Raw genomic sequence first — 23,850 nt, 5'->3', positions numbered from 1 at the left:
CTTTCTGTCTCCCCTTTGCCCTTCCCAAACATGAACTTGATGTCTAGAAGTACCTCAGCCCTCCTGTGACCATGGTGTGACAAACCAGCATGGAGGAACAGAAAGAGAAGAGTCTGGCTCCTTGATGATATTTTTGATTCCTTGGGCTGTCTACATCCAGGCTTCTTTTTATGAAAGAAAAAACAAACCCCTTATATGTTTAGGCTTCTGTGAATTGGACTTTCTGTTCCTTCCAGTTGACTGGATTCCTAAGTGACTTAAATGATTGTTCTGGCGACAGACTCATAAAAAAATTTCTATTTGTACTAGATTTGTTAGTCATTGCCTACCAAACCCAGCCACTTCTGAGCAACCATACTCCATCCACAGCCCAATTGCTGAAACTGCAAATGGAATGGTGGCATTCTGCACGGTGGGATCTTTCTTCTCCAGGGTAAGGCTGATCTCAGGGTAGCCAGTCGCAGAGGGCAGCCAGTGGAAAACAATCTGAGGCCTACCTTGGAAAATGCGAACCAGAGGGGCTCAAGTTCTCCCTCAGGAATCTGGCATTTAGAATTGAAAGAATGAGTGAGTGAGCTCAGAGAGCTGGGTTGAGGGTTACTTAGAGGATTTGGGGCTAGGGTGTATAATAAGGACCATGAGAAAGCTGACCTCATGGGAAAGCTGGTCAGGGGAGAGGTTCAGAGAGGGACAGAAAGAGATACCCCAGAGAAGAGCAGAGGAAGTAACACCTTGATGTTTCCTAATGAGGTGCTGATTCCAGATTGCATGTGACCTTGTCATGAGTAACCTCCTCCTTGGGGCAATTTGAGTTAATCTCTATTCTTGTCCTGATATCAGCTCGAATATACTAGGCAGTAAAACTATATTTCGAGTTAAGTTTTCAGTGTCTTCCAATCCCTCTTTCCTTGTACGTATAGTGCCAAATATAATACCTCCTTTGTGGGTTTGTTGCTGGGATTACATGTGAACAAGACCTAGCAGAGTGTTTAGCACATAGCCACAGCTTAGTGAATGTTCGTTCCTTTTCCATTTCCCTAGCGCCTAGGTTGTGAGCTTATTGAAGGCAAGAATGGCTCATCTGATATAACAGTCTCAGGGCTTAGCACAGCGCCTACACATAACATGAACTCAATGGGTTGGCAAACATTTTCTGTTAGGACTAGATAGCAAATATTGTTGGGTTTGTGGAGCATATGATATCTGTTCCAATTATTCAACTCTATTATTATAGTGTGAAAGCAGCCATATGCTAAAAAATGGATGTGACCGTGTTGCAATAAAAGTTTCTTTACAAATGTGGGTATTGGGCTATATTTGGTCCATGGGCCATAATTTGCTGACCCTTGGTATAGATGATGAAGAAACAAATGAATAAAAATGAACAAATGGGATTTTATTTAATAATGCCATTTACCAGAAAGAAAGTATTGGTACTATAAAGGACTCTTTATCCAGAAATCCTGGATTCCATTTTCATCCTATTACATAATAGTCTTTTATCTTCTCTGGCGTCATGGCTTTATTTGTAAAATGGGGTCTGATAATCCCTTCTTTGTTTAAAGATTTGGAACTGTCAGGTCTGTAAAGGTAAAATCTATGCCTTATTTGTCTTTATTCTCAGGGCCTAACAGAATTTTCACATGTCTAAGCATAATAGGTTGACAGGCACTTGATGAGTGCTTAAAAGGTTGAGGTGAATCAGGTGTTTGATGAAGCAGGTGGTTGGACCAGATACTAGTATAAACTCTTGTATCACTTATTCATTTATTTATTTTTTGAGACAGGGTCTTGCTCTGTTGCCCAGGCTGGAGTGCAGTGGCATGGTCTCAGCTCACTGCAGTCTTTGCCTCCAGGGTTCAAGTGATTCTCATGCCTCAGCCTCCCAAGTAGCTTGGACTACAGGCGCATGCCACCATGCCTGGCTATTTGTTGTATTTTTTGTGGAGAGGAGGTTTTGCCATTTTGCCCAGGCTTACCTCAAACTCATGAGCTCAAGCAATTCACCTGCCTTGACCTCTCGAAGTGCTGGGATTACAGGTGTGAGCCACGGTGCCCAGTCCTAAACTCTTAGAATAGGAAAAATTTTAAAATCATCCAGACAAATTCTCACTTTGCAGAGGTTTTTTTTGTTTTTTTTTTTTTTTCCAGATTTAAGTTCCAAATGACTGCAAACCCAATGCAAATTGACTTAAGCCCAAAAGGAAATGTATTGCCTCATTGATGTGCCTTGTTTCAGGGATTCCACTCATGTCATAGGCCTAGACTTGCTTTATTTCCTCACTTGCCTTCTGCTTGATTGGTTCTCTTATGAGGTAGTCTTTCCTCGTTGGTGGCAAAACCACTGCCATTAGCTTCCAGCTCACTTCCTCATAGCTCAGACCAGAGGAAAATAGAGAGGGTCTCTATCTCTTAAAAGTCACAATAAACATCTCAACATTGTGTATCCTTGACTTCATTTGAGTCAATTGCCTATCCTTGAGCCAATTGCGCCCATGAATGAAATCAATGCCACCTGAACCGCATTGACTGAGAGTGAAGGAAGTCCGGTTCTCCAGAGGCAAACCTCCAAATGCAGAGAATGAAGGTGGCAAAGACATGAAATATCCAGCACTGCTTTGAACTCTCTCAATAATATGCTTTAATAAAAACTGAGCATCAAATATTAGGATGTCTGTGAATATTCTGAAGCTTGATCATGGACTCTAACTTAGGAAGAGACAACAAAGTTTAGTCTCTTTTTCCAGTGTTTGACCCCTCCAGATACTAGATTACTTTTAACATTTACATTCCTAAAACAAAGGAATATGTGCATTTTTAAAAATGAACTTTATTTTAAAAGTTTTAGATTTACGGAAAAATCAAAGATAATACAACAGAGTTCTTACGTACCATACACCTGTTTCCCTTATTATTAACATCTTATATTAGTGTGATATATTTATTAAAATTAATGAAGCTGCCCGGCGTGGTGGCTCATGCCTGTAATCCTAGCACTTTGAGAGGCCAAGGTGGGTGGATTGCTTGAGGTCAGGAGTTCAAGACCAGCCTGGCCAATGTGGTGAAACCCCATCTCTACTAAAAATGCAAACAATTAGTCGGGCGTGGTGGCAGGTGCCTGTAATCCCAGCTACTTGGGAGGCTGAGGCAGAAGAATCATTCGAACCCAGGAGGCAGAGGTTGCAGTGAGCCGAGATCATGCCACTGCACTCCAGCCTGGGCAACAGAGCGAGACTCTGTCTCAAAAAATAATAATAACAATCAAATCAAATCAAATAAATGAATCAAGATTGGTATATTATTGTTATCTAAAATCCATACTTTATTTATATTTTCTTACTTTTTAGCTAATGGCCTTTATCTGTTCCAAGATCCCACCTGGGATACTACATTATGTTTATTATTTATTTATTTAATTTATCTTTTTTAAAAATAGAGACAATGTCTCACTATGTTGGCCAGGCCGGTCTTGAATTCCTGAGCTCAAGTGATCCTCCTGCCTCAGCCTCCCAAAGTGCTGGGAATACAGGTGTGAGCCTCCTCACTTTGCCTGTTTTCTTCATGATTCAGTGTCATGGTTTTGAGGAGGAAGTCCATAGAAGTTAAGTGACTCTTATATTACATCATGTCAAGGGTACATATTATCAACTCAACTTATTGTTGATGTTGATCTTGATTGCCTCCCTGAGGTAGTATTTGTCAGTTTTCTCTACTGTAAAGCTACTCCTGCCCCTGCCACTCCCCATTGTATTTTTTTGAAAGAAGTCACTAGGTCAAACCCACACTGAAAGAGTGGGGAGTTAGGCTTTATCTCCTTGAATGGGGAGTATCTACATAAATTATTTATAATGCTTCTGGGGAGAAGATTTGTCTATTCTCCCCTATTTATTTATGGAGTCATAATTTACTTCTGTCAGTATGGACTCAGATACTTATTTTATACTTTGGATTATAATCCAGTATTCTTTTATTTATTTTGTTGCTCAGGTTGTTCCAGCTTTGAGGTGGAGCCAAAGCTTTTTGGAAGCTTTTTTGATAATCTCCTTTGCCCTTTAAAATAATCTCATTATTGTGGGAATATTTTTTAATTTTCTTTTTTTTTTTTTTTTTTTTTAGCACTTTCTTGCTTTTACTTACTGACACTGCAGGATGCTCCAGGCTCAGCCCGTATGTTTTTCACCTCAGTACTAGAATCAGCCATTTCTCCAAGAAGCCCTGGTTCTTTTTATGGGAGGATGGAATTAGAAATTAAGATGTGGGTGCTAAGTATGCTCAATATAGCCATTTTATTTTATTTTATTTTATTATTTATTTATTTATTTATTTTGAGATGGTCTCCCTCTGTTGCCCAGGCTGGAGTGCAGTGGTGCAATCTCAGCTTACTGCAACCTCCGCCTCCTGGGTTCAAGAGCTCCTCCTGCCTCAGTTTCCCGAGTGGCTGGGATTACAGGCTCGCACCACCACACCCAGCTAATTTTTGTATTTTTAGTAGAGACAGGGTTTTGCCATGTTGGCCAGGCTGGTCTCAAACTCCTGGCCCCAAGTGATCTGCCCACCTCGGCCTCCCAAAGTACTGGGATTACAGGCATGAGCCACCATACCCGGCCTCAATATATGCATTTTTAATAGTCAAGTGTAAAAGATTTATAACTTAAAAAATAGTGAATTTCTTTCTCACTTCTTTGCATTAAACTCTTTTGAGCTTGTTCTTCTGGTTTTTACCTTCATATTACTCATAGTGTGTTTATGCTGGTATTGTCTGATTGACCAATTTGAGACACTATTTGTTAACTTCCTGTAAAGGTGAATAGACTTTGGCTTTCTTACACTCCCACCCCGCTTCCTCTCTACCAATTTTTTCCAGTGTAGTCAAATCAAAATTATGTGTTAAGTCGAGGCACAGTGGCTCATTCCTGTAATCCCAGCACTTTGGGAGGCTGAGGCAGGCAGGCCACTTGAGGCCAGGAGTTTGAGACCAGCCTGGCCAACATGGCAAAATCTCATCTCTACTAAAAATACAAAAATTAGCTGGATGTTTTGGTGCGTGCCTGTAATCTCAGCTACTTGGGAGGCTGAGGCATGAATCGCTTGCACCCTGGAGGCAGAGATTCGTCCCAAGTATTCCATGCACTGAGCCAAGATTACACCACTGCACTCCAGCCTGAGCGACAGAACGAGACCCTGTGTCAAAAAAATAAATTAATTACAATAAAAATTGTGTATTCAGCCAGTAGCCAGATTTTACATTATTATCAGCATGTAACTATTAATATCTTTCACACTTAGCAAATGCACCATAATTACATTTCTTTTCTTGTACAAAATTTTATCTTTCCTGGTTGTAATAATTATCTCATTTTTTTGTTTGTTTGTTTGTTATTTTGAGATGGAGTCTCGCTCTGTCGCCCCAGTTGGAGTGCAGTGGCACAATCTTGGCTCACTGCAACCACCACCTCCCCGGTTCAAGGGATTCTCCCACCTCAGCCTCCCAAGTAGCTGGGATTACAGGCATGTGCCACTGCACTCAGCAAATTTTGTATTTTTAGTAGAGATGGGGTTTCTCCATGTTGGCAAGGCTGGTCTGGAACTCCTGGAACATCTGCCTCGGCCTCCCAAAGTGCTGGGATTACAGGCATGAGCCACTGCACCCAGCCTTCATTGTCTTTTTTTCTTAATTTCCCAAGTATCCATCAAAAATTCATCCCACGGCTGTGGGCAGTGGCTCATGCCTGTAATCCCAGCACTTTGGGAGGCTGAGATGGGAGGATCACTTGAGACCAGGAGTTTGAGACCAGCCTGGGCAACATGGCAAGACCCTGCCTCTATAAAAATTTAAACAAATTAGCTGGGTATGGAGGCACGCACCTGTGGTTCCAGCTACTTGGGAGGCTGGGGCAACAGGATTGCTTGAGCCTCTAGGTTGAGGCTTTACTAAGCCATGCTCATACCAGTGCACTCCAGCCTGGGCAACAGAGCAAGGCCCTGTCTCAAAAAAAAAAAAAAAAATTCATCCCAAGTATTCCATCATATCTGCCAAACACCTATCAAAGTTATTTTCAAAATACCTAAGTACATGAGCTCATTCGTGACACTCACTACCACCACCCCAAGGCTTATTCCTCTGCTCTTCTGCTCCAGCCTGAGGTGGTTATTAAAGTAATTATTCTCCAAAGATGCTTCCCCTACCACCCCAATGAACCACACTTCCTCATATTCACACCCTTGTATTGCTCCCTCCACTTGAATTCTCTGGGATGGCTTTATAATTTGCCTTTTGACCAATAGAATACTGTAAAAATGATACTGAATGTCACCTAAGGCTAGGTCATAAGAACCTTTGTGGATTATTACGGAGCATGTTGGAATGCTAATTTTTGAGAAAGCCAGATCCTATGTAAAAAATCCAACTACTCTGAGACCACCATACTGTAAGGAAGCCCAAGCTGCCATGTAGAAAGGTCATGTGGAGAGAGAGAGTTGTCAGTCCAGCCCCTACCTCTTCTAGTCATTCTATTAATTTGCTAGACATATGAGTCCAGCTAAAAATGTCATTTTGGATGATCAGTCATGTGAGTGAGAAAGTTATCTTGGACAAATAGTCCAATCTAGTCTTGAGATAGCCACTGCCACTAAGTGAGAGCTACCCAGCTGAACACTGTCATCCCAGGGAATCATGAAAAGTACATTGTTCAGGCACTAGGTTTTGGGGTGGTTTGTGATGCAGTGAAACAGCTCCCCTCTAGGTCTGTTCTGCAGTTTTATTTGTGAAATTTTTCTTCCCTGGAGTTAGATGTCGTGTTTTCTGGACCCCATGACTTTCTGTTTCATGGTTATTTCTCCTGTTTTGTTACAGATTTCCCTTCTATAACTTCCTAGGAAAGGAAGTATAGTAAGTAAATCTTGAATCTGTGTCCAAAAAGGCCTTTATTATGCTTTTACATTTGAGAAATAGATTGTTTGGGAGTAGGATTCTAGGTTGAAAATAAATTTCTCCTCTGGATTTTTTTTTTTTTTTAATTGGACACAGGTTCTCTGTTTTCCAGGCTGGAGTGCAGTGGCACAATCTCAGCTCACTACAACCTTCACCTCCTGGGCTCAAGCAATCCTCCCACCTCAGCCTCTGGAGTAGCTGGGACCACAGGTGCACATCACCACATCCAGCCAATTTTTTTGTATTTTTGGCAGATACAGATTTTCTTTTCTTTTTCTTTTTTTCTTTTTTCTTTTTTTTTTTTGATGGAGTCTCATTCTGTCACCCAGGCTGGAGTGCAGTAGTGTGATCTCAGCTCACTGCAACGTCTGCCTCCTGGGTTCAAGTGATTCTCCTGCCTCAGCCTCCCAAGTAGCTAGGATTACAGGCATGCACCACCATACCCAGCTAATTTTTGTATTTTTAGTAGAGACCGGGTTTTGCCATGTTGCCCGGACTTGTCTTGAACTCCTGACCTCAAATGATCTGCCCATCTTGGTCTCCCAAAGTGCTGGGATTACAGGCGTGAGCCACCGTGCCTGGCTGATACAGGTTTTTACCATGTTGCCCAGGCTAGTCTGGAACTCCTGGACTCAAGTGATCCACCCACCTTGGCCTCTCAAAGTGCTGGATTACAGATGTGTGGCCACCACGCTCGGCCTTCCCTCTGAATTTTGAAGGCATTCATGCATTATTTTCTAGCTTTGTTGTTTGGAACACCAATGCCATTTTATTTCCAAATCCATTCAGTGCAATACGTTGTTCTTTCTCTCTGGAGTCTTTTTGTATCTTTTCTTTATGTCTGATGTTCTCATATTACATGATAATGTCTTGTTTTGTGGGGATATTTTTATTCATTGAGTTTAGCATTTGATTGACCTCTCAATACTGAGACTCATCTCCTTTAGTTACGAGAGTCTTTCCTTTATTATTTCTTTAGTAATTTCCTTTCCTCTATTTTCTTTTTTAACGTTCTGAAACAATCCTAGTCCTTTGGCTTTGTAGATGGTTATACTTTCTAACAAATTTTCTTAACTTGATTTTTCAAACCTTCAATAAAATTTGGGACATTTTTATAATGTCTGTGTTCTTTTTCATGAATGTAAAATATTTCTTTCTGAGAAAATATTAGGTTTTTAAAAAGTTTTTGAAGTTCTCTTTAGCTCTCCCTGTTATTTTTGTCTCTTTTTTATGTTAAATGCTTTCCTCAAATGTCTGATGATCCCTGGTTATCTGTTCATATCTGAAAGGGACACTAAAAACTAATTAAAAGTTCTGCATGCATGGCTGAGGCTCACGCACTGATGAACTTATTGAAGGAGGGTTGAGTGGTTTTGTTGGGGAACACTCAAAACTATAAATATCTGAAAATGTTTTATTGGGACCACTTAGTTTATCCAGAGATTAATCCTCCAGTTTCCTGGGGATAGAATGGGGAAATGATCCCTTGGTTCTGTGGGCATTCAGTGGGAAGATTCACTCTGAATCCCCTTATTTTCATCCCTGCCCATGTTAGTCTGGCTTCTCTGGATCTAGAACCTCACCTGATATTTAGATTTTTCACTGATAACTTCAGTAGAAGCAATGTTGAATGTTTGAGGTTTGTTGGCTGGTTACAATCAATTGAGGATTTTTAAAAATCTAGACCATTTGTGAATTCTTGTATTTTCTCTCTGGTACTAAGTAGGAGCTAGCCACAGGTAGGCCTTGTCATATGGACACATTACAGTCACAGGTCAAAGGACAATGTAGTGATTAACCATAAGCTTTGGAATCAGGACGTTCTGGGCTTCAGTTTCTTCCTAAAACTTAAAAAAATTTAATTTTTTTATTAAACTTTTTTTTTAAATAAAAAATTGAGATGGGGTTTTGCTATGTTGATCAGGCTGGTCTCAAACTCCTGGCCTCAAGCGATCCTCCCATCTTGGCCTCCCTAAGTGCTAAGATTACAGGTGTGAGCCACTGTGCCTGTCCTCACTTTTCTTTCTCTGTTATTAGGGCAAGGAGGCCAGGGGACAGGGTGAAGGAGAACCTAGAATGGGAATAGAGGCAACTTTCAGTCTAACTATGCTTTGGCCCCATGAGGAATCTACATGTAAACACTTGCCAGTGTGGAGAGTCAATTGCATTTTGTGACAGGCTGTACAGCACTTGGGACGACTATGGCACGTGCACAGGTTATACAGGCATATTTGCACCAGCACATGCATGGATGCTCGTGCACATATAGGAAACCCACTATACACATGGACAAAGAAGCACAAGTCTGTCCACGCCATCCCTCTACACACACGCTAGTCACCAGGAGAAAAGGGCTCAGCACATTTCATCGTGCATCGCCCATTGGGGGAAGCCATGTAGGACAGGAGAAAGGGAAGATTATGAGGCAAAAAGAGAAATGAAACTAAATAGTCCCACCCTGTCAGCATTAACTGGGATATAAGAGGTTGGGCTTTGGATAGACAGACAGACTCCTGGGTCCGGTCAACCGTCAAAATGTCCAAAGAACCTCTCATTCTCTGGCTGTTGATTGAGTTTTGGTGGCTTTACCTGAGTAAGTGTTCTGAAACCTTCTATGTAGAAGTTGCCGGAGGACTTGCTATTGTGTGATGGATTTCCATGCACTGGTTTGGGCCTCAGTAAAGCAGAAGCTCACTTCATTTCTGCATCCCTCCCCTCTCCCTACCAGGCTTCCTTCTGTGGAGGGTCTCTGTCCTGCCTTGTTACACAGAGGTTTATCCAGAGACTGGTCTGGTGGTTTTAAGCTGGGGTAATTTGGGCTCATATTGGAAATGGCAACTGAAGAAGAGACACTGAAATAAGTGGTCAAATAAATTGGGGAAAAGAGATTTCCTCTATGGGTGTTATTCACATAATCAATAAGCCAGAAGAATTTGTTTTGGTGAGAGTTGTGATAATTCTTATCATTCCCTCTGTTTTTAGAAGTATTTGTTTGCTTTTTGTTTTGTTCTGCTGGGGTGAAGCTTTATGGTAAGGTTTCTTTTCTGCATGTTGTTTTTGGGTTTTGGATGATGCAAATGTACACACTCAGTTTTGGCCAGTGAAGTTCTTTGCATCCTGGTGGTATAGGGCCAAGTGTTGTGGCCTGAGCTGCAGCTGTGTCTCGGGCACTAACTGTTGATACTAGGAATATGTCTAAATTGCTCTGGCTCTCCCATATTTGAAATGAGAGACCTGGCTTTTTAAATGACAAGTTGTCACAGTCTATGCTTCTAGGACAAGATAATATTGAATGACCCTTGCAGTTTTACAAAAGTCCATGTTTTTTTAAATGGATACATAATAACTATACATATTTATGGGCTACATATGTGTTATTTTGATATATACATACAATGTACAATGATCGAATCAGGGTGATTGAGATATTCATTTCTTGAAACATTTAAATTTCTTTGTGCTGAGAACATTTCAAATGTTCTCTTCTAGTTATTTTGAAATACACAAGAAATTATTAATAATAGGCACCCCACTATGCTATCAAACATTAGGACTTATTCCTTCTTTTTAATTGTATTTTTTTCCTTTTTCCACATGTTCTAACTAACTGTATTTTTGTACCCATTAACCCGCTTTTCTTCATACCCCTTTTCCCCTATCCTTTGTAGACTCCAGTGACTATCATTCTATTCTCCACTTTTATGAGATCAACTTTTTTAGCTCTCATGTATGAGTGGGAACATGCAATATTTGTCTTTCTGTGCCTAACTTATTTAACTTAACACAATATTAATAAACCCTGTTTCCATCCATGTTGTTGCAAATGACTGAGTTTCACTCTTTTTTTATGGCTGAATATTTTACTATGTTTATATACCACATTTTCTTTTTTTCTTCTTTCTTTTTTTTTTTTTTTTTTTTGAGATGGAGTCTTGCTCTTTCGCCCAGGCTGGACTGCAGTGGCGCGATCTCTATCTCGGCTCACTTTCAGCTCTGCCTCCTGGGTCCACGCCATTCTCCTGCCTCAGCCTCCCGAGTAGCTAGGACTATAGGCGCCTGCCACCATGCCTGGCTAATTTTTGTATTTTTAGTAGAGACGGGGTTTCACCATATTTGTCGGGCTGGTCTTGAACTCCTGACCTCAGGCGATCCACTCACCTCGGCCTCCCAAAGTGCTGGGATTATAGGTGTGAGTCACAGCACCTGGCCATATACCACATTTTCTTTATCCATTCATCCATTGATGGACACGTAGGTTGCTTCTATATCTCGGCTATCGTGCATAGTGCTGTAATAAACATGGGAGTGTAAATATCTCTTTAATTGATTTCCTTTCTTTGGGATATATCCCCAGTAGTGGGATTGTTGGATCATATGGTAATTCTATTTTTAGTTTTTTAAGGAATCAGCATACTGTTTCCCATAATGGCTGTAGTAATTTACATTCCCACCAACAGTGTACGAGAGTTCCTCTTTCTTTGCGTCCTCACCAGCAATGCTTGCTTTTTGTCTTTTTGATAGTAGCCATTTTATCAGAAATGAAGTGATACCTCATTGTGGTTTGGATTTGCATTTCCGCAGTGATTAGCAGTGTTAAACATTTTTTCTTCTACCTCTTGGCTCTTTGTATGTGCAGAAACCTTTCCAACATGGTGCATGAGAAAACACCCATGTTTGAAGGAAAACAAATGTATTTCCTCACCTCTCAAACTCATATTATACTATTCTCTCTGCCTTTCTTTCCTCCGTAGTGCCATGCATCCTCAGGTCCCTACTTAATTCAGGCTTTTTCTGGCTACCCTGTAGCCCCTGGAATAGTTTAGGTGTTTCTGCTATGAGTTCTTATCCTCCTTGGAGTTCCTGCATCTGCAAACTTGTCACTCTATAGCAAATGCTCACTCACTTGACTCTCTTCCTAGGTACTCTGCAGGCCTCATGAGGGCAGGCCAGGTCTGCTTTGTGGCTTGTTATATTCCAGCACCTAGTTCCACGCTTGATACATTATAGGCACTGAAGAAAGAATCTACAGGCCAGGGGTGGTGGCTCATGCCTATAATCCCGGCATTTTGGGAGGCCAAGGTTGGTGGATCACCCGAGGTCAGGAATTTGTGACCAGCCTGGCCAACATGGTGAAACCCCGTCTCTACTAAAAATACAAAAATTAGCCAGGCGTGGTGACATGTGCCTGTAATCCCAGCTACTTGGCAGGCTGAGGCAGGAGAATCGCTTGAACTCGAGAGGCAGAGGTTGCAGTGAGCCGAGATCGCACCACTGCACTCCAGCCTGGGTGACAGAGTGAGACGCCTTCTCAAAAAAAAAAAAAAAAATCTACAAAATGAAAGCAGTCCCTGTCACTTTCACACTTATATTTTGGGTCTGGTATGGGTTTGTTTGGATGTAAGAAAACTACCATCTGCCTTTTCATCAATTTTTTTTTTTTTACTGTCTTTGTCTTATCCTGGAAACTTGAGGTTTGGAGGGTTTTGTTAGGTTGAAAGTTGCAGGGGTCTATGTCTACATGTCCTGCTACTAGCAGGACACTGGTTGAGGGGGATTTTCTAATCCTGCTTGAAGGAGGCAGCACCTGGTGAGCTGTTTTTTGTTTTATTTTGTTTTTTCATAGGTGCCTTTTCTTTTGTTTTTCAAAATATTTTTGAGTTTTTTTGAGACAGAGTCTCACTCCAATGCCCAGACTGGAGGGCAGTGGTGCAATCTCAGCTCACTGCAACTTATGCCTCCCAGGCTCAAGCAGTTCTCCTGCCTCAGCCTCCCAAGTAGCTGAGATTGCAAGCACCCGCCACCACAGCTGGCTAATTTTTTGTATTTTTTAGTAGAGACAGGGTTTCACCATATTTGGCCAGGCTGGTCTTGAACTCCTGACCTCAGGTGATCCACATGTATCAGCCTCCCAAAGTGCTGGGATTACAGGTGTGAGCCACCACACCCGGCCTATATGTGCCTTTTCTAAGATAACCAACTTAAAAGAGAGTGACTGCTCAGAATCACCAAGAATCAGAGCTGGATGTACTCTTAAAAGATGCCTTTCACTCTGTAGATAGCGATTTTGAGACTCAGATTGGGGAAGGGCCAGCCTTGCTTAAGCTCACCAGCTATGGAAGGAACCAAGCTGGCATAAGGACCTAGGTTGTATCCACCATTCCAGGTAGCTCCACAGAAGTGAAACCGGTTTGATACCAACAATTGCTTTACTCAGGGATACTTTTACAACAGACAGGAACCATTTTTTTTGTCTAATTTCTAAATTCTAATGTCCTTGGTTATGCATATTAATACTTTGTTAATTTCACTTGGCGTTTAATACTCGTCTTCATGTGGAGCTCAAAACCATTTCCGAGGTGAGTATTATCCCCTTTGCCTTGTGATGATAATGAGGTCAGGATTATCATGGCTTTCCCCCAACAACACAAAAGCAGTAAATGGCAGAATGGGGTTTACAATGTGAGCTTAATGGATTTTGTTCCTGCCATACGCAGCACCTGCTTCCTTTTCTTATATGAATTTTTAATAAGATGAGTAACACAGAAACACTCCTGATGAAAAAATTAAAATGTTATAAAGCCAAATGCCCTTTGGACTGCTATCCCCAATTCCAATCCCTTTTCTCTGATCCTGGGGGTAACTGACACAATGAGTTTGGTGTCTATCCCACCAGACACTTTTCTGTGCATTTACTTTCAAAAGTCTGAGCCCACAAAAACAAAGGAAATTGTTTTATTTATTTATTTTACAAGAAGGGTTTTATATTTTATGTCTTGTTTTGAAATTTCCCCTTTTCATCATTAAATGGCTTGGAGTCTTCCTGTCAATTCATGCAGGTCTATCTCTAATGCTATCAATCTACATAGAATTCCATGGAATAAATATGCACCAGTTTAGCCATTCCCCATATATACATTGTCCATTTCATTCACATATACATGGAGGCTGCAATAAACATTTGCAAATAGGCATCTTTGTCAACTTGTGTTTTTCTAGGGTGGATAACAAAAGTGAAATTGCTAAGGCATACTAGGACTCATGTATAGTGAATACTTAATAGAAACTGCCAAATTTCCTCACAGTGTGGCTATAACAATTCATACCCCCATTTCACTCTGGTTTATCTCAGGAGGCTAAATCGTTTCCTAAGTCCCTTCCCACAAGTGTCTTGGAGTCCTGTTTACTCACACCTTGGCCAATACTCAATATTATGAGTGTTCTAAGCTTTTGCCAGTCTAATGGGTAACATTTATTGGCTGCTCCTATTTCCTTATCTACGAATTGTCTATTATGTCCTCTGCTAGTTTCTCTATTGGATCTTTCCTTTCCTTTCTCTTTCTTTCTTTCTTTCTTTCTTTCTTTTTCTTTCTTTCTTTCCCTTCCTTCCTTCCTTCCTTCCTTTCTCTCTCTTTCTTTCTTTCTTTCTTTCTTTCTTTTCTTTCTTTCTTTCTTTCTTTCTTTCTTTCTTTCTTTCTTTCTTTCTTTCTTTCTTTCTTTCTTTCTTTCTTTCTTTCTTTCTCTCTTTCTTTCTCTCTTTCTTTCACAGAGTCTTGCCCTGTCCCCCCTACCCCGCCGAGGCTGGAGTGCAATGGTGTGATCTGGATTAACTGCACCCTCCGCCTCCCGGGTTCAAAGGATTCTCCTGCCTCAGCCTCCCAAGTAGCTGGGATTACAGGCACCCACAACCACGCCCAGCTGATTTTTGTATTATTAGTAGATATGGGGTTTCACTATGTTGGCCGGGCTGGTCTCGAACTCCTAACTCCGTGATCTGCCCGCCTCCGCCTCCCAAAGTGCTGGGATTACAGGCGTGAGCCACAGCGCCCGGCCAGATCTTTTCTTATTTAGCAATTAGGATGCCTCCTTTTATGCGAAAGTACTTGGGAAAATAAAATGTTGACTCTCCAGTGGAATACTTCTTGTACATGTTTTATTAATTTACCAAATATTCATAGGAACAAGATCATCTATTTTTTCTTTTTTCTTTCTTGAATTTGAGGCAGTCTTGCTTTGTTGCCCAGGCTGGAGTCCAGTGATACGATCATAGCTCACTGCAGCCTCAAACTCCTGGGTTCAAGCCATCCTCCTGCCTCAGCCTCCTGAGTAGCTGAGACTGTAGGCATGTGCCACCACACTTGGCTAAGTTCATATTTTAGTAGTTATTAATTTTAGGTGCATGTGTTCTATGTTGTTAACATAGCTGAGGGTGATGACAATAAACTTCTTATTTTTCTCCTGGATTCATGGGAGGCAAAATGGACTTCCCACTGCCTTGACTTTTTTTTTCTTTTTCTTTTTTTTTTTTTTTTTTTGAGATAGAGTCTTGCTCTGTCACCCAGGCCGGAGTGCAATGGCACAATCTCGCCTCACTGCAACCTCTGCCTCCTGGGTTCCAGCGATTCTCCTGCCTCAGCCTCCCAAGTAGCTAGACTTACAGGCACCCACCATCATGCCCAGCTAATTTTTGTATTTTTATAGATATGGGGTTTTACCATGTCGGCCAGGCTGGTCTTGAACTCTTGACCTCAGGTGATCTGCCAGCCTCTGCCTCCTAAAGTGCTGGGATTTCAGGCATAAGCCACTGTGCCCAGCCTCCCACTTCATTTATAATCTGGGAAACATTTCCACTGTGGCAAAGTAAAGAGACTAAATTTGGGGAAGGCTGCAGGCTGGTCCAAATTGGGAATCATCTTTTATCATAAGAACAACCAGAGGTTGCAGTGAGCTGAGATCGCGCCACTGCGCTTCAGCCTAGATGACAGAATGAGACTGTCTTTAAAAAAAAAAAAAAAAAAAAAAAAAGCCAACTGTGAAAAACCCCAGAAGCACATAGTCTTGCTTACCATATGGGTGACTCTTAGGGCTCATGGCCACCTTCTCCTAGAGAAAGGAATGCCTGGATGTTACTGCCAGCTGAGTCAAGGAGGAGCACAGCACTGCTGGCCATGTCTTCTATGACTTAGCCAACTAAATAAGCAAAGTTAGTGAATGGAGAATCTCACAGGAGGGTGCCTCAGAGAAAACAACGAGCGTGGACCCAGGTACCCAAGGGGGAGCAGTGTGTGGTCTCAACAATCTGAGATCTACAGCCTGCCTGGCTTTCACTTCAATAGCATTTTTGGGGAAGGAAATGGTTTAGAATAATCTCTGATGCACAATTAAACCAATGGGCTTAACATTTTTAACAGTGAAAATGTTTTGCAGATTGTCAGAGATGAAAGGAATCTTAGAGGAGCTTGTCTAGTGGTTCTCGAACACTGGATGGGTAGTCAACTACATTAAAGTGGCCTGGAGAACTTGATTCAAGTACATATGCACTGGCCTTGGCCTCAGGGATTCAGGCTCAGGTTTGGGCAATAAACTATGTATTTTTAACAAGCTCCCTAGGTCATGCTAATGAGTAGAAGTGGTTAGAACACACTCATGCTTCATTTTAGAAAGGGAGAAACATTCCATCTCAAGTAGCTGATGCAGTAAACCTTACCCTCCAGCATTTTTTTTTTATGGCACAGCTGCCATTTTAGATAATTCCTGTGGTTCCTTCTAGCTCTAACATTAACAAAAAATACATGCTGCGAACTGAAATAAGCAAGGCATAGAAAGACAAATAGAAGATCTCACTTATATGCAGAATCTAAAAAAGTTAATCCCGTAGAAACAGGAGAAAGGTGTTTACCAGAGGCTGGGGGTGTGGGTGAGTGGGTGGGATAGTGAAAGGGGAGATGTTGATTGAAAGGTACAAAGTTTCATTTAGAGTGAGGGACTAAGTTTTAGTGACCTATTGCACTGCATGGTGACCACAGTAATTAATCATATGTTGTAGATTTCAAAATTGCTAGTAGATTTTTAATGTTCTTGCCACAAAAGTTTGTTAAGTTGGCGAGGCAATGGATATGTTAATTAGCTTGATTGAATCTTTCTACGATGTATATGTATATCAGAACATCACGTTGTATCCTATAAATATACACAATTATTATTTGTCCATTAAAAATAAATAAATAGTCCATGAACTCCACCTAACTTCATATTATCTAACAGCAAACAAATAGTCAAAGCAAGTAATTTCCAATTCTAGTAATTTCCACTGAAAGGAGAGAAGGAAATGGAATACAGTTTTACAGCCTATCTTTCTTTCGTAGCACTCTCTGGATTGGGAGACCCATTTGAAGCTTTTTTTTTTGAGATGGAGTCTCACTCTGTTGCCCAGGCTGGAGTGCAGTGACATGATCTCGGTTCACTGCAAGCTCTGCCTCCCTGCTATACGCCATTCTCCTGCCTCAGCCTCCTGAGTAGCTGGGACTATAGGCGCCCGCCACCACACCTGGCTAATTTTTTGTATTTTTAGTAGAGATGGGGTTTCACCGTGTTAGCCAGGATGGTCTCGATCTCCTGACCTTGTGATCCGCCCGCCTCGGCCTCCCAAAGTACTGGGATTACAGGCTTGAGCCACCATGCCCGGCCATTTGAAGCTTTTAAGTCTGTAGTCCACAATATCTATTTGTGGAAAACAGCCCACCTGATTATATGAATAAGTGAAATTGAGTTTCAAGGTCAGGATTTTTCATGTGAGAGTTTACTGGTTAGCGAATGGAACTCAAATCAGAGTATTTAAATCAGCAAAAAGGTCTTGCCATGGTTAGAGACTCAACTGGTCACCTGGTGCCACTTAGGGGATAGAATCATGTGGAGTTAGGAGCACAGGAGCACAGCAAGGCACATTAAAACTTATGCTAAAGAACCACATAAGCCGGGCAACATAGGAAACCCTGTCTGTACAAAAGAAACACAAAAATTAGCCGGGAATGCTGCCACGCACCTGTGGTCCCAGCTACTCAGAAGGCTGAGGTGGGAGGATGGATTGAGTCTGGGAGGTCGAGGCTGTAGTGAGCCATGATTGCACCACTGCACTCCAGCCTGGGTGACAAAGCAAGACCCTGTATCAAAAAAAAAAAAAAAAAGAAACATAGACTACAGCTCTCTTCATCTTCCTGGAAGCATCTATTAGCACAAAAACTGTGTAGCATATTTGAGAGATTTCAGTACTGCATGACCTAAATTTCGCATTTTTCCTTGCAGCACCAGTCGCTTCAGAGACTGTTGTGACGGGGGTTTTGGGTCACCGGGTGACTTTGCCCTGTCTGTACTCATCCTGGTCTCACGACAGCAACAGCATGTGCTGGGGGAAAGACCAGTGCCCCCACTCCGGTTGCAAGGAGGCGCTCATCCACACTGATGGAACGAGGGTGACCTTAAGAAAGTCAGCAAAATATAGACTTCAGGGGACTATCCGAAGAGGTGATGTCTCCTTGACCATCTTAAACCCCAGTGAAAGTGACAGCGGTGTCTACTGCTGCCGCATAGAGGTGCCTGGCTGGTTCAACGATGTAAAGATAAACGTGCGCCTGAATCTACAGAGAGGTAAGCGCATGAAGGGCCTCATGCCTGCGGAAGGAGAGATTCAGTGGTTAATGGATAATGGGATCAGTGGCTGGTGGTGAAGAGGTTGGAGTTGCTTTCACAGTGAGTGGGAAGATTGAATTTGAGATAAAGTGCCGTGGTTTGAAGTAGGCAAGTAAATACAAAAGCAGCCACAGAAATGAGTGGAAGGTGGAAAGGGAACTCGTGAATTGCAGGGTCAATCTGAAGAGGCAGCTGCTACGTATCTAGGGGATTACCACCTTGCAGATATTTGGATCCAGTGTTTTCAGATCTATCAAGTTTTATGTGAACTCTGTTGATTTTTTACATGTTGCCAGATTTCAAAATAATAAAAAAACTGCATGAACTAAATAAAATGTATTCAGGGGTCACCTTCAACCAGTAAACCAACAGTTTGCCACTTCTGGCAGGGAAGAAAGAGCATGAGATTTGGACACAGTCATAGCAGTTTTCAGGAGCTTTTTCTTCTGTTACTATCGGTTGCTTTTGATGAAATTTGGAATATGGTGGGACTTCAAAAATTTGAGCTGCATTGAGCCTATGGTTGAATAATGCTAACAATAATTACCTTTAGGGCTTGTCTGGCATGGAGCTTCCCAAAGTGAGCTCTGTATTCCACCTGCATCAGTGTCACCTGGAGGATCCTTGGGCTCTATTCCTAACTGGATGGGCACCTTGGAAGACAGGAGTCTAGACATCTATATTCTCTCTCTCTTTTTCTTTGGACAGAGTTTTGCTCTTGTCGTCCAGGCTGGAGTGCAGTGGCACAATTTCAGCTCACTGCAACCTCTACTTCCTGGTTCAAGCGATTCTCCTGCCTCCGCCTCCCAAGTAGCTGGGATTACAGGCGCCTGGCACCATACCCAGCTAATTTTGTATTTTTAGTAGAGATGAGGTTTCACCATGTTGGCCAGGCTGGTCTCGAACTCCCGACCTCAAGTGATCCACCCACCTTGGCCTCCCAAAGTGCTGGGATTACAAGCGTGAGCCAACACACCCAGCCTATATTCTTAAGTTTTCAGGTGACTCTAATGCACTCTAAAATTTGAGACCAACTGATGTAGGTGCTTCTAATTTAAGAACTTACATACATATTAGTATGTCTTTCTCTTAAGGCAACATTCTGAGATAAAAGGTATTCCAATTTTGCAGAAGAGAGAAATGAGGTTTATTGAAGTTAGATGACTCCCACTCAAGTCTTCTCTTTTCAAGTTGGGTATAACCGGCTATTATTTTATAAAATACTTGACCTTAATATATTATGAGGTCATTTCCAAGTGCACTTGGAACAAATGGTGTCTTTCTGGTCCATTAGAGTCAATGAAAATTTGGCATATTCTAGGGAGGATGAGATCTGTAGAATAAACGGTGGCTAACGAAGCTCAAATCAGATGTTTAGGAGGTGAGTGGTGTTGGTATGAACCAATCTTTACTGTCTGAAAGAGACTACATTCTCACTCTAGTTTGCATACTTTGAGCTCACTTTTGATGCACTCATTTACGCATTCATGCAATGTTTTTGGAGCACCTACTGTATGCAAGACACTGTGATAGTTATTGGATTTGTAGCATAGAACAAAATAAATGTCAGATTTTCCCTCATGGTGCTTAAAGTTTAATGGGATAAACAGGCTTTAAACAATAACAATGAAATAAATGTGCAGTTATGAAATGCAATAAAGGCTGTGGAGGTAAACTATGACAGCATATAATAAAGCCTAATCATTATTGGAGAATCTACATGGCCTCCTTGCAGAAGTAACCTTTTAGCTGAGACATGAGAGTGAAGTAGAAGTCAGCCTCATGAAGAATGAGAATAGGAAGCAGCAGGCACAAAGGTTCATGCAGTGGGAAGGTTGCTGATATATTCAAAGAGCTAAATAAACGCCAGTTGGGTGGGAAAAAGTGATAGCAGGGGGTGGAGATATGAGATTGGAAAGAAAGGCAAGATGGGGTCAAATGGAGGCTTGCAGCTTGCAGGCCAAGGTACAGGACTGGGTTCTTTATCTTAAGGGCAAGGAGGACCCAGTAAAAGATTTAGGCAGGGGATGGACATAATTATATTTGACTTTTTTTTCTTTTTTTTTTTTTTTTTGTTGAGATGGAGTCTTACTCTGTTGCCCAGGCTGGAGTGCAGTGGCGCTATCTCAGCTCACTGCAACCTCTGCCTCCCAGGTTGAAGCGATTCTCCTGCCTTAGCCTCCTGAGTGGCTAGGATTACAGACACATGCCACCACGCCCAGCTAATTTTTGTATTTTTAGTAGAGGCAGGGTTTCACCATGTTGACCAGGCTGGTCTCGAACTCCTGACCTCAAGTGATCCACCCGCCTCAGCCTCCCAAAGTGCTGGGATTACAGGTGTGAGCCACCGTGCCTGGCCAACATTTTAAATGATTATGTAGCCAATGTGTGAAGAACAGATTGGAAGGAACGTGTCAGGGTGGGGGCAGGAAACACGATTTTATTGAGCATTACAACGGTCCAGGCCAGTGGACCAGGTCAGGGCAACAGAAATGGATGGGTCCCAGTTATACTTGCATTATTTTCTTTTTCCTCCATCTCCGCTTGGTGCCAGACATGTCTGTTGTTGGTTACAGCCTCGACAACCACGCACAGAACAACAACCACCACCACGCGCAGAACAACCACCACCACCACACGCAGAACAACAACAACGAGCCCCACCACCACCCCACAAATGACAACAACTCCAGCTGTACTTCCAACAACAGTCGTGACCACACCGGATCTCACAACTGGAACACCACTTCAGATGACAACCATTGCCGTCTTCACAACAGCAAACACGTGCCCTTCACCAACCCCAAGCACCCTTCCAGAGGCAGCCACAGGTCTTCTGACTCCTGAGCCTTCTAAGGAAGGGCCCATCCTCACTGCAGGTACGCAGATGTATCTTGGGTTTCTTAGAACAGATCTGTCTCACTGAATGAGGCAACCCAGTGACTTGCTCTCTCTCAGTGTGTGTGTGAGTGTGTGCATGTGCACATGCATATATTAGTCTGCTAGGCCTATCAAACAAACACTGCAGACTGAGTGGCTTAAACAACAGAAATTTATTTTCACACTGCTCTGGGTTCTACAAGTCTGGGGTCAAGGTGTCAGCAGGGTTGGTTTCTTCTAAATCTTCTCTCCTTGGCTTGCAGGTGGCTGTCTTCCCTCTGTCTGTCCTTCCATGTCCTAATCTCTTGTAAGAATACCAGTCGTATTGGATTAGGGTCCATTGGTATGACCTCATTTTACCTTTACTATCTCTTTAAAGGCGCTATCTCAATATACATTTGCATCCAGGGTACTGAGGGTTAGCACTTCAACATATGAATTTTGAGGGGACACAATTTACTCCTTAGCAGTAGGCATGGGTGTGTGTGTGGGTGTGTGTGTGTTTGTGTGTGTGTGTACAAGGAGGTGTTTTCACCAAACTGTTCCTTTTCTTTTTTTATGGTTTCTCTTTTCTTCTGCCTTTTCTTTTGTGTTTTTGAAAAGTCACCATTTTGGGTTCTCCAATTGACCTCTAAGGAGTCTTGCAAGAGATGTTTATTGAAGAACCAGGAAAGGTCACTCCTGGTCAGACTCCAGTTCCATTCTTTCAGGGGTTAAGTCACTGCCTGAGCATTAGAGATTGGTTGAGGAAAGACCTCCAGACACCTTTAAAATATCCCCTGATGGTGAACTAGTTCCAGCCTTGTTTCTTTTCTTTGTTTCTTTTTTTTCCCCCTGGAATTCTTGACCCTGCAACTTGTGCCTCTCACTGAGTGACTTGCTCCATTGCTTAGGGGGGCTTGTCACGGCCGTCACTACATGTCAGACTCTGATTCTGCAGTAAGAATTGGGAAAGCAATCATGAGATAGCTTGAAGGCTTTCTTAGACATTTCAGCTGCCTCAATAAGTCTTGGATAATTCAAATAGCTTTACAAAATTGAATTGGCTAATTCTATTATACTCTGAATAGTACCTAAAATCCATGAACCCTAAACCAATCAATTCTTGTATGTATTTTTTTTATTCCTTTGGGCTTTAAAATAAATAACTACCGTAAAACACAACATTTGTAGTTTCTATTCCTTGATTCTAAAAATTATTTGCAATCCTTGAAGAAAACTTGAAATATATAAAGAAGCACAAAGACAGCCATAAAAATACCCTGGAACATGGTGATGTGAGCTTGTAATCCCAGCTACTTCGGAGGTTGAGGCAGGAGGATCCCTTGAGCCCAAGAAGTCAGTTCCAGCCTGGACAACATAGTGAGACTCTGTCTTTGAAAAAATTAGATAAATAAGAAAAAAAAGTGGCCAGGTGTGGCTCATGCCTGTAACCCCAGCACTTTGGGAGACCAAAGCAGGTGGATCACTTAAGGTCAGGGGTTCGAGACCATCCCAGCCAACATGGTGAAACCCCGTCTTTTACTAAAAATACAAAATTAGCCAGGTGGCGGGTACCTGTAATCCCAGCTACTCGGGAGGCTGAGGCAGGAGAATCGCTTGAATCTGGGAGGTGGAGACAGAAGTGAGCAGAGATTGTGCCACTGCACTCCAGCCTGGGTGACAGAGCAAGACTCTGTTTCAAAAAATTAATTAATTAATTAAAAAAAGATAATCCCAAATCCCACCACCCACCACAAACACAATAATTACTTTTTAGCTGCCTTTTATCCAACTTGTTTCTCTTCCAGAATCAGAAACTGTCCTCCCCAGTGACTCCTGGAGTAGTGCTGAGTCTACTTCTGCTGACACTGTCCTGCTGACATCCAAAGGTGTGCAGACACTCACCGTCTCTGTCCTCCCTCACCCCTTGGACTGAGGAGAAGGAAATTACTAAAAGTCTTGCTGAATCAGATGACTGACAACCTCTTTGGGTCTTTTGTGCCATAAAATCCCCCTGCGGCAAATTGGCCTCAGGGCAGCCTTTGTCCTCAGGGCAGCCTTTGTAGTTTGTTCCTTCTTGTGGCTGAGAGAGAGAGAGAGAGAGAGAGAGAAGAAGGAGGAGGAGGAAGAGGAGGGAGGGAGGGCAAAGGAAGGCCCTTCTTGATTGGTGCAGTTCTCTGCAGTAGCTCATGGTACATCTCTAGGATGTTTGCTTTTAGACTCTAGGCTAAGTAGCACTTAGCTGTCTCATTCTAATTTCATTCATGCAAACCTTCTTTGTTGAGACTGCTGAGGGGTTTACTAATTCAATGCATTGGCTTTTTAGAGTGGAGCGAGAATTGGTCACTCTTTCATTATTTATCCTATCATCTACCCATCAAAACTTCTTTAGGTAGTTACTGGGGCCTGGGACCGGGTATACCCTGAAATAAGACACGATTGGCATCACGATTGGGGTGCTAGAGAGGACCACTTGGGGTTGACTCCCAGTTCTATTACTTTTTGCTGGGGGTCCTTGGCCTCAGTTTATTCCTAGGTTTGTTGTAGAGTTGTATAACTTCATGCATGTGAGGACTTAGAAGAGTGCCTGGCAC

The 23,850-nt window shown here is 42.2% G+C and overlaps 1 protein-coding gene across 1 annotated transcript in view; it reads left to right on the top strand.

Annotated features, from left to right (window-relative positions):
- Positions 1–9,438: 9,438 nt before the first annotated feature.
- Positions 9,439–23,850, top strand: part of TIMD4 (T cell immunoglobulin and mucin domain containing 4) — a 40,418-nt gene continuing 26,006 nt past the window's right edge. Inside the window, exons 1-4 of the mRNA XM_054488391.2 lie at positions 9,439–9,524; positions 18,011–18,352; positions 20,971–21,273; positions 23,065–23,145. Of these exons, the coding sequence (XP_054344366.1) occupies positions 9,467–9,524; positions 18,011–18,352; positions 20,971–21,273; positions 23,065–23,145 (784 nt within the window). The 5' untranslated portion in view covers positions 9,439–9,466. The remainder of the gene's footprint in view (positions 9,525–18,010; positions 18,353–20,970; positions 21,274–23,064; positions 23,146–23,850) is intronic.

This window comes from Pongo pygmaeus, chromosome 4, assembly GCF_028885625.2.
Source record: "Pongo pygmaeus isolate AG05252 chromosome 4, NHGRI_mPonPyg2-v2.0_pri, whole genome shotgun sequence".
In the NCBI taxonomy this organism is placed as follows: Eukaryota; Metazoa; Chordata; class Mammalia; order Primates; family Hominidae; genus Pongo; species Pongo pygmaeus.
The sequence above is the reverse complement of the archived record's forward strand: the minus strand, read 5'-3'. Positions and strand labels throughout refer to the sequence as shown.